Raw genomic sequence first — 16,750 nt, 5'->3', positions numbered from 1 at the left:
CTCTAACCAGGAAAGGAAAAACAGATAAAACAGGAAAGCATGTATTTTGGAGGTAGTATCCGAGGACTTCCAGACTTCTATTCATTAGTTTCAGAGTCACTCTCGCAAAGTAAGAGGCCTCAGGAGCTTTTCCTCCCTTTCAACCGACAGATGTATGTAAAGCAGAAGAAAGGAGGGCGCCCGCCAGGTTAGATCAGAGCCCCGGAAATAGCGGGCGGAGGAGGCGGGGCAGACAGAAAGGCGGGGCTAAAGGGGCTGTCTGGGAGCGGGGCGACTGCGCAAGCGCAGTAGCGCGCCTTGCCACTAAGGCGGCGGGGCCGTCCAGTCACCCGCGGGTGGTGGCGGCGACTTCCCCCCCAGGAAGTCCGGTCTCCGCCTCCTCCTCCTGTCCCGCCTGCTCGGCGGCGGAGGCGGCGGTGGCGGCAGCGGTTGTCCCTGCCTCTCCGCCACCTCCACCTTGGCCTATCCCCCGGCCGGCGGCGTTGGCGGGGAGGGGGACAGTAGTTGTAGACGGCCGCCCCTGCCTCAGAGAAGGTGAGTTCCCGCCGCGGCGGCGGGGGCGGCCCCGGCCTTCAACCCCTTGACCCCGCGGCCCGGTGGAGGCCGGGCGCGCCCGGAGCCCCGAGAGTGCGAAATGGCCGACCCGGAAGGGGCCGGAGGCCCTGCGCTCCCCTCCCCACCCGCCGCCCCGGGACACGGGCTCCGGAGCCCCCACGCGGATCGTGGAGGGAGAAGGGACGCCTCCTCTGCCGGGAACGCCGAGGTTGGAGCGGGAGAGAGGCGACCAGGCCGAGGCCGTGGATCTGAAGCGTCAGGGAGAGGGAAGGGGGTGATGAGGACACTCGGAGATGGAGAGGACAGAGACAAGGAGAGGGAAAGGCCCCCGACGTGGAAGGGCTGCGCTGGGTGAAATCAGCAGCCTGGAAAGTAGCGACCTCACTCACACATAGGGAGAAGTGGGGTTTGGAGTTTGGGGAGAGTAGGAAGTAAACACGCGAGCTTAAAGTTGCTGGGGTCCTAGAGGAAGAGAAAAGGGGGTGAGGTTTTTTAGGGTTCACTCTGTAGAGTTTTCCTGGGTTTTTGAGGATAACACCCTGTAAAACAACCCTCTGAGATTTTACAAGCCTGTCTTGATAGTGGTCTGAGTTTTAATATGTATCTACCAGTGTCGAAGATAATAAAGAAGGACATCAGTTAGGATGGCAAAAACAGCTTTTATTCAGTAACTGTTGGCAGTAGGAAAAGAGCTGAGCTCCATTCTGATTTGCGCAGAGGTGACTGGGGATTTTAAATAAAGGAATGGGGAAAGGTGGGGTTCAAGGAGCGTAAGGAAATTACAGAATTACAGAGGGTTGGGCAGTGTCCATGCTATAGGCGAGCAGTGTCAGCTTGCTGGCAATTATGGAAGTGACGATGCAATTTTCCCACAGACTGGGAGGCGGGCCCTGTCCTTCCTGATGATTACACTTAAGAGGAATGGCTTTCAGATCCTTGAGAAAGACACTTCTGAGTTGTAGGAGGTACACATACATCTCAAAGGGACAGAGGAAGAATTCACAGTTATAAACCCTTTTTAGTGAGTAGTCTTAAAAAGAGGTCAGGGACCTATCATCAGGTGTTGGCTAGAACACACGGTAAATGTCTTTTGACAGCCCTGAGCTTTTCCAGGCCTGAACTCAAAATGGGTCTAGATCCTCGGAGGGTTGCAGCCACAGGCTGCTAGAAGCCATGTTAAAGTTTGATCCAGACTCTTTGTGCAGAAGTTTGGAAAGAGTGTACCTGCCTAGAGTTTTTACAGTTTTCACCAACACATTCTCCCTAACACAAAAAGCTATTTCTTGATCATCTCAATCTAAGAGGTGTCTGAGTTCTTACAAGTACTGTATACCTGCAAACAAATTGCTAGTTCCAAACTGTTAATTTAGGCTTTCAGTTTTAGAAATGATTTTAGGTGGTGGAGCTTGATCCCACTGCAGAAGTTCTAGTAAAACATTCAGCCATCTTCAGTTTCATAATTTTTAGTATTTGCAGTGTTGCTTAGGTTGTCTTTTGTCTCCAGAGAGAAAGATGGTGGAAGCCAGAGCATTGTTGGATAATTTAATTTCCTTTTTCTTGAGGGAGAGCAGTAAATATACTAACTTCATTAAAATAATTTTTATTTTCATCCTCTTTCCACAGTATACTCTATTTTTGTGTACTCTTTGGTCGTCTTTTATACCTTTCACTTGGCGGAATGTCAAAACAGTAAAGTATTATAAATTTCTTAGAACATTTTGTAAGCACTTTATATAAATTCCATTCAACTAAAAATGGAAATTAGAAATTCATTGCAACCAAATGATGTTCCATTAAGTCCCTCAGTGAAGGCAACCTTCAGAAGACTAGATTTAGTGCCTTCAGTCAGCCTGGGTTAATATCGTTTTGAGATAGAAAATAAAATTAAATTTTCTGCTTTCATACCAAACTTCCTGCCTTTCACTAACAAGCCTGAGCAGTTTGTAGGTGTCAAGACTACAATTCATTTTAGCTTCCTTAGCTAGATCACAGATTTGGAAACAGTTTCTCATGGAGAAAACAGCTTTTTCCAGAGTTGGGCTTTTTTGTTTGTTTGTTTTTTGCATTGACTTTGAATATATGCAATTACTAAAGACTTAAAAAAAGTTCACACGATGCTGGCAGTTAGCTTTCTGTACTACTTCAAGGTGCTATGAGGGTACTTGAACAGGAGCCTTGACTATTAATAGGTTCTAGTGCTAATTTCTCAACTAGCTGTATGACACTAAGTCCTAAACTTCCTGGACTTGAGTTTTGTCATCTGTGGGAGGGGAGCTGGACTAGCCTAACAGAGTGGTTCTCAACCAGGGGTGCTTTTGTCCCACCCCAACCTCAGAGGACATTTAACAATGTTTGGAGATTTTTTTTTCTTGGTTTTTGCCACTGGACAAGGAAGGGCTTGGTTAGCAAGGTGCTACTGGTATCTACTAGGTATAGGCCAGAGATGCCACAAACAACCTAATATGCATAGAGCATCAGCATAGACACACAGCAAAGGATCATCCTACACAAAATGTCAAAGTGTCAAGGTTGAGGAAGTCTGCAGTCACCAAACTGAGGTCCTTGACAGCTTTAAAATTGTGAACTGATTTGGCTTGGCTGTGTATTAGAACAGCAATTCATAAAACATGAAACTTTGCCATATGATGGCCATCAAATGACATTCAAAGAGTAATGAAATCTTTTCAGTTATGGTTGAGACTATTCACTAGGATTTGAAAAATAAAATACAGTTTGTTACCTAAATATTACCTCTTGTCACTTTAAGTAAATATCCTTAATTGTTCAGTTAACTGCTACTTAACAAATGGTAAATATTTGATAATGCTATTTAAAACAATTAGGATGCAGTGTATTTTTAACTTAGATCTTAATAAAAGCATAATGTAATTGCCAATTATACATGAACAAGAGAAAAAAAATTTGCCTAGTACTTGGCCAGTATCTTTTTTCTCTTAGACTTTATTAGGAGATTCCTCCAAAAATATCAAAGAATTGTCATGCTTCCAGTTATTAAAATTCCACTCTCACTTTCAAGATCCTGATAGGACTATTAAAACAGCAGACCCGTTTTCACCTATAGCTGTAACACTCTTATAAGGAGTTCCTCTGTATTGGGCTTGATAGTAAAGATCAGTGAGAATTAAGAATTTGCAAGCAGGGAATATATAGAAGGTGTAAGATTACAAATAGGAAGTTGAGAAATTAAACTCAGTCACAAAAATTCAAAGAAATAGCACATGAGCAGACATATGAAAAGAAATATACATCACATTTATAGTCAACGTGTAGTAAGATTTTCCAGGACACTCTGTAATTCATTAAATGAAGTTTCTTAAATATTTTTGACAGTTAAAAAAATTTTTATTGAGTGATAATATTCCTAAGAAGTAGTAGAAAACAAAACCACAGCAAGCAGTTCTTGCTTATCTGCTTCTTTTGAAGACAACAAAATTAGACTAGTTTTAAGAATGAAGAACATTTCTCACTGCTTATTGGATCATAAATCCATTTACATAGCAGTTGTCAAAAGTGTTCCTTTGTTTTCCTGATAGTAAGCAGAGTTTCAAGTCAAATGACAGAAAATCTAGCTAATAGCCCTTCTTACAATTATTCAGAAAACATTTAGAGCTCCTACCATGAAGCAGATACTGTATGTTAGAACATGATCATTCTTACAGACCCATTCACATTTACTGACCTTCTGGAAGGAATGGCGTGTGTTTGATGGCATTCTGATGTAGGATGTCTGCCTTGGGTTCAAGTAAAACTAATTTCACAAGCAAGATCCTTGAGCTAGCTAGCCATAGATTACTTATGATTATTCATGTTCAAAGGCTTAGTTTAAATAAAGACATAGGGAATTCCCTGGAGTGCCAGTGGTTAGGCAACAGTGCTTTCACAGCCTGGCCAAGCTGGGGAACTAAGATTCCACAAGCAGCACAGCACGGCCAGAATAAATAAATAGAGACATAAATTTTGTACTAAATGTGTAACTAGTGCTCCCAGTTAATGATTTTGTTAACTCCTTTGTGTGTTGTCATTGGAAATGTGCCATAGTAAATCCTGGTACTTTTGTGATGTATTAGGGTAAAATAGCAGAGAGCTTGGCAGACTCGTAGGTCACATACTAATCTCATTTCCTGTAAAGGCAAGGCTAATAACTAACACAGTTAAGAATATTCATGATGCTAACAGCTATACAGCTGCATCTCTCAAAACTTCTTGAAGGGAATTTGACCCTCAAAGTTAAAAAGGAATGAAACAGCATACTTTGGTTAAGATAACAGAATCAGCTACCTAGTCTCCTAAAACATGCTGTGCTCTACTTACTCTTTCCTAAGATTATAAGGGTATTAAAAGACTACAAATCTCAAGAGCCAGGAGCAAGGCAAGGATGTCCATTCTCACCACTGCTTTTCAGTATTGTACAGGAGGTCCTAACCAATATAGTCAGGCAAGAAAAAAAACAAGATTTACAGACTGGAGAGGAAGAAATCACACTCTCTGTTTGCAGATGCTATGATCAGTAGGAAACCCCATGGAATTTTGGAAAAGGCTACTAAAATAAGTTTAGCAAGGACACAAAATACAAGGTCAATATACAGAACCAATAGTAAGTATTTTTAAATGTTAGCAACAAGCAATTAGATGTTGAGTTTTTTAAAATACTATTTACTGCTGCATCAAAAACAAAATACTTTTGGATAATTTTAACAAAGCATAGTGAATGCTGCATAACATTGCACATAACCTATTAAACCTAGTGAGGCATATTAACGTATTTCACACAATGCAAAAGTTAAATTCAGGTTTTGTGATTTCTGAAAGGGTGATTGGAATGTAACAAATTCTTTGACAGGTCTAGAATTAGGAAAAGTGGAGTGGTTCTTAGTATTTTATTAAGATATGAAATGCTTTTTAGACAGTTTTGAATTACAAGTGAGTCATACTATTCATGTACTTCATATTTAACTCAGTAGTTCACGTGCACCATTTTTATTACCTTAGCTTTTGCAACAGCTTTACCTACCAATACTGAAATGAAAAAGACCAAGCCTTGTATAGCTATTGAATAACAACGTGCATGATTTCATTTCTCCAAAATAAAAGATTCCATTTTCTTTCTCTTTCCACCATATCTTTCCTGGAAGTAGATGGCATTGTGGGTGTTCATCTATAGCTAGGCTTGTGGTATACAAATAGGACTGTCAAGTTTTCAGAATTTTGCTAGATTTTTTCCAAAAATTTTAGAAGGTACATCTGAAAAAATATTCCAAATGAGATTTAGAAGAGGCAAACTATTTCTTGCTTGAGACCTAATACCAGCTTGTAAATAGCCTGGGTGTTTCTGCTTGACATTCCATATTCCTTTAGACAATAAAGTATATATAACACACATTAACACGGGACATAAACTGAAATCTTTATAAAGAGTTGATTTAAAATCAGAGCAATCACAAAAGATAACGATCAAGTTGAACTTTCAGCTTTCATTTAAAAAAAAAAGTCCTAAAACGTGAATTAGCTTGAAATACAAAGAATTCTGTACTCCCGTCAGGCACTCCTGACCTGTTTACCCATAACCTTTTCTTTATTTGGCTTTCTGTATTTACTAGAATAATTGATTGGAAAAACATTTCATTCTGTCAGTTAAATAGATGGAATCCTGAATAACAATAAAAACAGCTCAGTTGTACCACACTTACTATATGCCATACACTCTTCTAAGCACTTTACATTTATTAATTGCCTTAAGACACACAACAGCTCTAAGGTGTATGTTATATCCTATTTAAGAGGCTTAGAAACTTGATCAAGCCTATAGAACTAAGTGCCAGAACTGACCCTAGAGTCCCTATGTCTGGCTCCTAGAAGCAGTGAGGTAATGAACATAGTATGACAACCAGTAATTCTGCATAGGTCACTTGAGCTTTGTTAGGTGGATGATCTTTCTGGAAACAACACCAACATTTAAAAATCCAGCTTAGAGACTTCGCTGGTGGTCCAGTGATTAAGAGTCCACATTTCCACTGCAGGGGACACGGGTTTGATCCCTGGTTGGGGAACCAAGATCCCGCATGCCACGCAACAACAACAACAACAAATATATATATTTCAGTTTAACAAATTAAGGTAGAATTTTTTTTTCAAAACATTCATTATAGATCTTTAAGCTCCTCTCGTACACTTTACTGAGGTATACTGTACTTAAAAAATAAACAGCACTCATTTAAAGTGTAGGGAGTTTTTGACAGGTGTATACTCCCATGAAACCACCTTCATAAACAAAATACCAAATATTTCCACCAACTCCAACAGTTCCCGCCTGCCCCTTCCCTCCTGCCCCTTTACAGTCCATCCCTCCCTCCAGCCCTGTCCCCAGTAATCACTAATCTGCTTTCTATCACTATAGATTAGTTTGCATTTCTAGAACTTTTAATAAGTAGAATCGTAGTAATTACTTCTTTGTGTCTTTTACTCAGCATGATGATTTTTGTGATTCATCCATCTTGCCTGTATTGCTGTTTTTTTCTTTTTACGGCTGAATAATTCTGTTGTATGGATATAGCACATTTTGTTTACCCATTCCCTTGTTGATAGACATTAGGGTTGTTTCAGCTTTGGGCTGTTACAGATAAAGCTGTAATGAATATTCACGTACAGGTCTTTGCACGGACGTATGTTTTCATTTCTCTTGGGCAAGTACGAGTGAAATGACTGGATCATATAGTAGGTATTTAACTTTTAAAGAAACTGTCAAGCTGTAAAGTTGTACCATTTTAAATTCTAACCAGTAGCATATGGGAGTTCCAGTTCAGCATCCTTACCAACACTTGGTATTTTCAGTCCTTTTAATTTAGTCATGCTAATGATGGTGTGATGTTTTCTCATTGTGCTTTTAAATCACATTTACTTGGCTGTTTATATTTTTTTTTTCTGAAGTGTCTGTTCAAATATTTTGCCCATTTTTAATTGAGTTTGTCTTATTATTGAGTCATAAGAGTTCTTTATTCTAGATATAAGTCCTTTGTCAGATGTATGAGATAAGAATGCATTCCCCCCTTTTGTGGCTTATTTTTCTTTTTCTTTTTTCTTTTTTTTTTACTGGAGAGATATGTAAAGCCCTGGAGATAAGAAAATGTTTCAGGTTTTTTAAAAGGGAAGGAGTGGATTCCAGAATATGGACTGAGAAGTTTTATATCAGTTGGAAAGGCAGCCAAGCATATCAGTTAATAACAGATTCTGTAGCCGGATTGCCCCTGTCATTTACTAACTGCAATCAGACACATGTCTCTTAACTTTTCTATGCCTCAGTTTCTTCACCTATTAACTATGAATAATAATAGTACTTAGCCCATAGACTTCTTTGGAGGATAAAATTAGTTACTATTTTTAAGTGCTTAAATAGTACCTGGTACATAGTAAGGACAATGCTGGGTAAGTGTTACAGAACAAATTATTAATAGGTGGCTTGTAAATGTAATACTTTGAAGTGACCGTAAAAGGCAACTTCAGGTTTACTAAAAGTACAAGTGAATTTTCTTTTATGAACCATCTGTTGGATCAGAAGGATGTTGTGGATCATATTCTTCAATGAGGACACTCGGTTTTCCCTGAGATTTTGGGGTATCCAGCAGTGTGCCAGGAGGTACTTGAAGTTGAAATGGCACATTTTATTAAAGATTAAAGCTTTTATATAAAATGGATGTCTTAAGGCTAGAATTCAAGAAGTTCATGAGTTTTTTGATGACCTAGAGGGATAGGGTAGGGAGTAGGGAAGGGAGGCTCAGGAGGGAGGGGATATGGGGATATATGTGTAAATACAGCTGATTTACTTTGTTGTACAGTGGAAACTGCACAGCAGTGTAAAACAGTTATACCCCAGTAAAGATCTGAGGGGAAAAAAAAGTTCATGAGTTTTTAAGGTAAACCATAAAACTTGAAATATTTACATCTTTTTGTGATTGATCTCTAGGCTGTATGCTCCCTAGACCTCCAGGCAATAAGAGTTCACTTGTCTGCCTGTATAGAATGCTTTGGGCAAAATGATTGATATTGAGAATCATTGCTGTAGAAAGAATAGTTACAATTTAGGAAGACGTCATGTATTTTTCAAATATCAATAACATGGAAAAATAAACCTTTGGTATAATATAAATAGGTTTGAATAATCAGATTCATGAGAAGGAGGATGGTGGGGAGCGGAATGGAGAAACATAAAGTGTTCAAAAAGATGAATTTAATTTTGGAATAAACTCTGATTCTATGAAATTCTTAATATCTTTCTTATTGGTAATGAATAGACCAATCCTAGATGAAGGGAAAGGGTGGATTCTTTGTAGTATGCCATAGGTATTATCTTACTCTCTTCCTACTTAAAGTTTTCACCAGTAACACAGATGAACACGTAGACTGACTGCATAGAAAAACAATGTGTGGGATGGACTTCGCTGGGGGTCCAGTGGTTAAGACGCCAGGCATGGGTTCGATCCCTGGTTCCACATGCCGCACAGTGCAGCCAAAAAAGAAAAAAAAAAAAAAAGGAAAAAAAAAGAACCACCGCCAACAACAAAACAAAAAACAAACAAACAAAAAACTATATGTGGGAGACGTAGCAAATGTCAAGATTAAAGGAATTTAAATTTTAAAGATTGTCAGAGATAGGAATGGTGGCCTAAAACCATAACAAATGAAGTATAAAGTCCTGCGTTTAGAAAAATAAGTCAATTACATTAAGTACCAGATGGGAGAAGTCAGCCAGCATGCTGAGAGATGGGATTTTAGCAATTACAAAGGTCAGTAGCAGTCAGTAATGTGTCTGCCGTAAGACACAAAGTACTAAGGCTGGATGCCCCAGATCATTTCCATAAAGTCCACAGTCCTGCTAGTGCCCCAATAACTTCTCCTTCAGAATGATATTTTCTGGACTAAAAAATATATTACCATATCAAATATCAGAGGCTTACTAAATGTTTTCATACTAAAATTGCCATTCTAATGAGCAAAAGCTAGTACTTTAGCCTTGCAAGCACTCAAGAAATTAAGATTTGAGATGCTATATGAAATGATACCCAGTTAAGACTGAAAATATTAGTTTAAATGTCTTACCCTCCTCTGTTTTGTTCATAGATACCACGTGAATGGGCAAAGACTGAACTTGTTACAGATACCTTCTGTAGAAGGCTTATAAGGCATAGTGCCATAATTTGAATCACAGTGGATTTCACATCATGAGGTAGGTTGAAAATAAAGGACTTTTAAACTGTTAGCATTATTTACACTGAAGCTGATACTTTGACTTGAAAGCAAGCAAAACTCTAAAACTCTTAGTTCAGACTAAATATATTAAAACTCATGAGTGCTATCTTTAAATTCAGAGGTATAAATTTTGAATCCCTTTCTCTAAAATAAATAATATTATTTATTTAAGAACTTTTATTGAGATACAGTTGACATACAATAAACTGAATGTATTTAGAGTGTACAGTTTTGTATTTTTTTCTTATTAGTAATGTATATATGGCAATCCCAATCTCCCAATTCATTCCCCCCCAACCCTCCCCACTTTCCCCACTTGGTGTCCATATGTTTGTTCTCTACAACTGTGTCTCTATTTCTGCCTTGCAAACTGGTTGATTTGTACCATTTTTCTATATTCCGCATATATGTGTTAATGTATATTTGTTTTTCTCTTTCTGACTCACTTCACTCTGTATGACAGTCTCTAGGTCCATCCATGTCTCTACAAATGTCCCAATTTCATATTATTTATTTTTCAAGGGTAAAATACATACTCAAAAAGTTAGCTTTACTTTCAGATTTACAGGAAGCAAAATAAGAAATTGAAGATGCATTTTGTGAGTTTTCAGATGATTAATCTATGTTGATGTGATTCTGAACTTAGAATTATTTAATCATTATAATAAGATTGTGCTTGGTTTTAGGTAAATGGGAGTGGAGTATTGGACAAAAGTAGATTTTTTAATCTCTGCGTCATGGTTTTTAGCTCCTCAGTTGTTGTGGTCTCACCATTTGGGGAAAGTTCACGCTAAAAAAATGAAGCAATTAATGGGTGAATATGATCAAATTTCTCTACCAAGTTCTCAACCTGATAAGGGTAAGGTTCCATTCACCTCTTCATTGGTCTCTGCACCATCTGTGATCTTTTGGGATTGGCTTCTTTCACTCTGCATGTTTTCAAGGTTTATCCGTGTTGTACCATTTATTAGTATTGCATTCCTTTTTATTGCTGAATAATATCCCATTGTGTGAATTGCCACGTTTTACTTATCAGTTGATGAACATTGAGTCATTTCTACTTTTAGCTGTTAGGAATAGTGCTGCTGTGAACATGTTTGTACAAGTTTTTGTGTGGACATAGATTTTCAGTTCTCTTGGGTGTATACCTAGGAGTGAAATTGCTGGGGTTATGTGGTAACTCTTATGTTTGACATTCTAAGGAACGGCCAAACTGTTTTCCAAAGTAGCTACACATTTTACCTTCCCACCCAGAATAAATGAAGTTTCCAGTTTTCCCTCCTCTTTGCCAACACTTATTATTATCATCTCTGTTTTTGAGTATAGCCATCCTAGGGGGTATGAAATAAAATCTTTTCACTATAAAACATTTTTAAACATATAAATAGCGAAAAGAGTATTATGAACATTCACGAACCCATCATCCAATTTAACAATTATCAACATCTTTTTAATCTTACTAGTGACTTTTAACAGTTTTATTGAGGTATAGTTGACATACACTAATCTGTACATATTCCAGTTATACAATTTGATAGGTTTTGAAAGGTGTATATCCCCATGGAATGATCACCACAATTAAGATAGTAAACGTATCCATACCCCTAAACATACCCTTTATAATAGCTCCCTCCTCCTTTTTCCTGCCACGTTCCCAAGCAACCACTGTGTTACTGTAGATTAGTTTGCATTTTCGAGAGTTTTATGTATGTGGAATCATATATCACGTACTCTTTTTGTCAGGCTTCTTTCATTCAGCATGATTATTTTGAGATTCATCCATTTCAAGCATATCAATAGTCTATTCCTTTTTATCATTGATTCCATTCTATAGATATACTACTATTTGATTTATACATTCACCTGGTGATCAATATTTGGGTTGTTTTTTTTCCCTTTCTGGGGCTATTACAGATAAAACTGCTATGAACATTCATGTATATTCATGTATATTTATATGGACATATACTTCCTTTTCTTTGGAGTAAATGTCTAGGAGTGGAATAAGTGGATCATATGGTAGGTGTATGTTTAACTTCCTCAGAAACTACCAGCCTGTTTTCTAAGTAGCTGTACCATTTTGCATCCCTACCAGCAATGTATGAGAATTCCAGTTGTTACATTTCTTCACGAGTCTCCTTCATTTCAGTTGTTCTAGTGAGTGCATGGTAGTATCTCTTCATGGTTTTAATTGACATTTACTTGATTACGAATAATATTGAGCGTCTTTCATGTGCTTATTGTCCATTTGTATATAGTCTTTTCTGAAGTGCCTATTCAGGTTTTTTTGCCCATATTTAATCAATTATTTGTTACATTATTTTGCTCTAACTGGAATTTTTATCTTATTCAATTTAAATAGGAGCTAAATTTCTGACTCACCAAATTAGGCTTCATTTAGACTTTCTTTTCAATCTCAAATTGTCAGTAAAGCTAGTTGATTGTTAGTGACTCTAGATTTCTGTCAGACTTGTTTGTGTTAAAGGAAAGAAATGTTTGATTCTACTTGTGTTAAGCTGCCTCCTAATTTTTCAAAATAAAGTGTAACACCAAGACTATCTAGGGCATTATCATCTCATAGTGAGTACATTTTCTGACATTTTCTGCTAAATTTGTGATGCAGGATTTGAGGTGGGGAAAGAAAGAGAAATAGTAGTTGTACTGCCCTCTACTCCCCACCCCCCCCACCACCCCCCCCCAGCCAAAAAAATTCAAACAGGCAAACAAAGGCTAGCATATCTGCTTTAAAGGTGAAACCTTTCTCTACGTAAATCCTACCCCTTCTCAGCTTTCACCTCCATTTCCTCCCTTAACCCTCCCACTGGTGCTTTAATAGAGAACAAACCAGAAGGCATTCTAGAATGTTTTTTTCACCAATCATAAGTAACGGAATGAAATCCAAGTCTATTCAGAAGATACGGAACTCTGTTCCCTCATCTTTCCTCATGCCCTCTACCTACCAGTAGTTTTGTCTTATAGCTGAATTTCTAATTTCCAGCATTCACAAACCATTTTACAAACATCCTTTTATTATTGTCTTACAATACTCTAGTCAGGTGAGTATTATGTTTATTTTATTTTGAGTAAACAGAAGATTTTAAAGATCTCTTTTCTTAGACAACAATATACAAAAAACAGATTAATCTGAACTTTAGAAATTATTTGAAAAATTCAGATCAGGCCACTCACCATGGATGTGTAAGTCCTTATATCCATACATTGCTACATGCCTTACATTTTTAGCCATACAAAAGGATTCTATATGTCAGCTCCTTTCTGCCCTCTTCATCCCACTTCTGAGAAGGATAAAAGTATTTGGGAATGGCCTAGGCAATATTTGCCCTTCCTGATGTTCCTTTTTGGCATATAATACCATATTTAACTTTTATGCCACAGTAGGTTTTAATTTGTTTGGGCTTCTTTATTTTGTTTTTTGAGACTCTTTTCAAGAATAAAGGAAATATTCAGAGTAAAATAATCTAGTAAGAAGAATTTTCTTCCATCTTCTCTACAGAGAATCCCTTGTCAACCTAATGAAGCATTCAAAGAAGACATATGACTCTTTTCAAGATGAACTTGAAGATTATATCAAAGTGCAGAAAGCCAGAGGCTTAGAGCCAAAGACTTGTTTCAGAAAGATGAGAGAGGATTACTTGGAAACCTGTGGGTACAAAGAAGAGGTTGATTCTAGACCCAGGTGTAGAATGTTTGATCAAAGACTCCCATATGCAACCGTCCAAACCTACCCAAGATCATGCAGTATTTCACAAACAGTGGAAAATCGGTTACCTCATTGGCTACCAGCGCATGACAGCAGGCTGAGGCTAGACTCCCTGAGCTACTGTCAATTCACTGGGGACCGTTTCTCAGGAAAACCAGTACCCCTGAACTTTAGCCAGCAAGAGTATAACTGTAGCTCATACAGTGTAGAATCTGGAGTTTACAGGCCTCTCTCCTCAGGAAACAGTGCCATTGCCCATCAAGCTAGTTATAAACAGATACATCGGAAGAGAAAAAGGCACCCAGAGGAAGGCAGAGAAAAACCAGAGGAGGAGCGGCCCAAGCATAAGAGGAAGAAAGCTTGTGAGGAAATAAGTTTAGACAAACACGAGAGCATCCAAAGAAACAAAACAGAGGTGGAAACAGTCAGAGGCAGTACAGAAAAGCTTAAGAACCAAAAGGAGAAAAGAAGCCGAGATGTAGCCTCTAAGAAAGAAGAACGTAAGCGTAGAAAAGAGAAAAAGGAACAAGGCAAAGAAAGGACAGAGGAGGAGATGCTTTGGGACCAGTCTATCCTTGGATTTTGAAGGTTTTGTGCTGGTTCTCCTGGGGTTAAACTGAAGAAATGGTTGAGGAGCTTGGTTTTACGATGTTCATGTTCATGTTGCTCTTCTCATGTGAACAGGTACAAAGATTGAGTGAACAGAAGACATTTAGTAGGCTTGCTCTCCAACATGGAAATTGCTTTTCCTCATTTTCGGAAATCATTATTGCATTTTTCTTATCCATAATGTAATTTCCCTTAACGAGAGTGGCTCTGCTTTTATTCATCAAATTGCTATGATGGTGGAAGTATTTTTCCCTTGGGAGGTCATTTATTTTTAAATTGGAGGATTAATAGACTTTACAGAATCTATTTCTTGATTGGGTTTTAGTTTGGGGTGGGTATTTTTATATTCATTAGTTTTCTCTGTGAAGCAATTTAGATTGACTTTTTTTTTCCTTTGCTAGATCTAACTTGCAGTATATTTTCTAGATTGGAAAGTGTAAAATGACATACATTGTAATAAGCTTAAGTTATATACAGTTTTAAACGTTTCAAGGAGTCTTGATACAACATCAGTTTATATTCTGGAAATGTTTATAATATAATAAAGTTCTAATTTCTACATTTTTTTTTGTTTTGTGTCAGTGATCTGTTCCTATTCAATGAAGATTTTCTTCTGAAAGAGCAATAACTGAGCATATTTAAACCCACTTTTTAGGATAGAAATCTATGAACGACCACAATTTTTCCAAATAGTTGAAATTGGAGAAAATGCCATTAGAGGGACTTCCCTGGCGGTCCAGTGGTTAAGAATCCAAGCTTCCACCCCTGGTCGGGATCCCCCCCACCCCAACCCCATGCCACTAGATCCCCCATGCTACTTGCTGTGGCAAAAAAAAAAATGTCATTGGAATATTCTTTCCTGACCAGCGTTTTCGTTCTGATAATCCCCTTTTCTACAACTAGCATATCAAGTGTTTGAGCGCTGCTATTTTGCTGTAGAAGGAGTGGTGACCTGGGAATCTGACCCCAGGATTCTGGACTCAGCTATGCCATCGAGCTGTTATGTGACTTTGGGGGGTCACTTAACTGTTTTTGTCAAATATAACTAGAAGGACTGGCCTCTAAAATGCCTTGAGTAACAACAAGATGCTGTGATGTGAAAACTCTCCTTGCATTCTACAATGTTGTGCTTACGTGTTTATTACAATATTAACTTTAAAATTATTTTGCTAATTTTTTTGCTAATTATTTTTAGTTATATGTATTCCCTTCCCCCATTCAACCCTCTGCATGTAACCAGTGTCACCACCCTTGCTAGACTGCTGCCTTACTCAGCCCTGACCCCTCTCTGGGTCCCCACCTTGCCTAGTCCGACCTCAGTGGGTTCCAAATAGCAAAGAAGAAAGGAAGGAAGGGGAGGAGGGAGAGAAGGTAGGTGACACTTTTTATTTTAAACTAATGACCACAAGCCTCCAATCTATCAGGTTTCCCTAGTAAATTTCCCACCCTCAGAGATGTCTTTTATATTCTCCCCTCTCTCATCAAACTTTCCCCTCCCTGCTGCCTCCCATACAGGCCCCCTTTCTCTCAGCTGATGACCTCACCCACACTCCAGTGAGAAAAACAGAAGCCTTCAGAGGGGAACTTATTCACTGTCCTACCCCTAGATCTGTAAACTTCCCTTAAGTATTCTGTTCTCTGTCTTCCCTCCTGTTACAATAATAGTGTCCCTGCTCTTAATAAAAACAAATCCCTCCCCTCGTGCACTGAATCCTGCACCATTTTACATTCTCAAAGACTTGTCTCTCTCCTGCACCTTGAATCTCTTCTCTTTTACTGGATTATTCCATTATATGCAAACAAGCTTCTGTTTCCCCTCTTCAAAAAACAAAACAAAACAAAAAAACTCCCTTGACACCCCACACCCTCTTGCAGCTATCTCCTTTCTCTTTCACATCATCTTGTCTGCACCAGCTGTCTATACTCACATCTCTTATTCTCACCTCCACCTATTTTAGTTTTTAATCCTACCATTCCTCTGAGGCTGCTCTTATCAAGGTCTCCAAAGACTTCCATGTTGTCAAGTCCAATGGATATTGTTTTACTTGTATTCAATTCAGCCTCTCAGCAGCTTCCATCTGGTTAATCAGACCCTCTTCCTTGACACATTCCTCTCTCAGCTTCCATAGCACCACATTCTCCTGATTTTCCCTACCTCCATAGCTGCTCCTCCCCATGGTCTCATTTACTGGTTCCTCCTCCACCCACCTCTAAATGCATCATGTATATTGCATCAGGGGCCTGTCCTAGACCACTGCTCTTTCTAAATCCGCATCCTAAGTGATCTATCCAGGCTCATGGCTTTACATTTACCTGTGTGTTGATTTGTGGGCTGAATGTTTGTTTCTTCCCCGAAATTTATGTGTTGAAATCTAATCCCCAATGTAATGATATATGGAGGAAGGACTTTGGCAGTAATTAGGTCATGAGGTAATTAGGTAATTAGGTCATGAGGATAGAGCCCTCATGAATGGGCTTCGTGCCCTTCTAAGAAGTGGTCAGAGAACTAGCTGAGCCACCCTGTCTATCGTAATTTGTTATATCAGCCCAAACTGACTAAGACAGTTGATGACCTCCAAATTTCTATTTCTAGACTAGATTTCC

The 16,750-nt window shown here is 38.5% G+C and overlaps 1 protein-coding gene across 5 annotated transcripts; it reads left to right on the top strand.

Annotated features, from left to right (window-relative positions):
• Positions 1–352: 352 nt before the first annotated feature.
• Positions 353–14,707, top strand: KRCC1 (lysine rich coiled-coil 1). Of its 5 annotated transcripts, none has more exons than XM_057743121.1 (4): positions 354–534; positions 9,688–9,793; positions 10,565–10,675; positions 13,331–14,707. In XM_057743121.1, the coding sequence occupies exon 4, from the start codon at positions 13,350–13,352 to the stop codon at positions 14,121–14,123; it is 774 nt and encodes a 257-aa protein (XP_057599104.1). In that variant the 5' UTR covers positions 354–534; positions 9,688–9,793; positions 10,565–10,675; positions 13,331–13,349; the 3' UTR covers positions 14,124–14,707. The 5 variants fall into 5 exon arrangements, with proteins under 5 accessions (XP_057599100.1, XP_057599104.1, XP_057599103.1 ...); XM_057743120.1 differs by having other exon boundaries at positions 10,503–10,675; XM_057743122.1 differs by lacking the exon at positions 354–534 and adding an exon at positions 558–763.
• Positions 14,708–16,750: the final 2,043 nt, after the last annotated feature.

The sequence above is a fragment of the Hippopotamus amphibius genome, chromosome 7 (assembly GCF_030028045.1).
Source record: "Hippopotamus amphibius kiboko isolate mHipAmp2 chromosome 7, mHipAmp2.hap2, whole genome shotgun sequence".
NCBI lineage: Eukaryota > Metazoa > Chordata > Mammalia > Artiodactyla > Hippopotamidae > Hippopotamus > Hippopotamus amphibius.
This window is presented reverse-complemented; position numbering and strand designations above follow the sequence as displayed.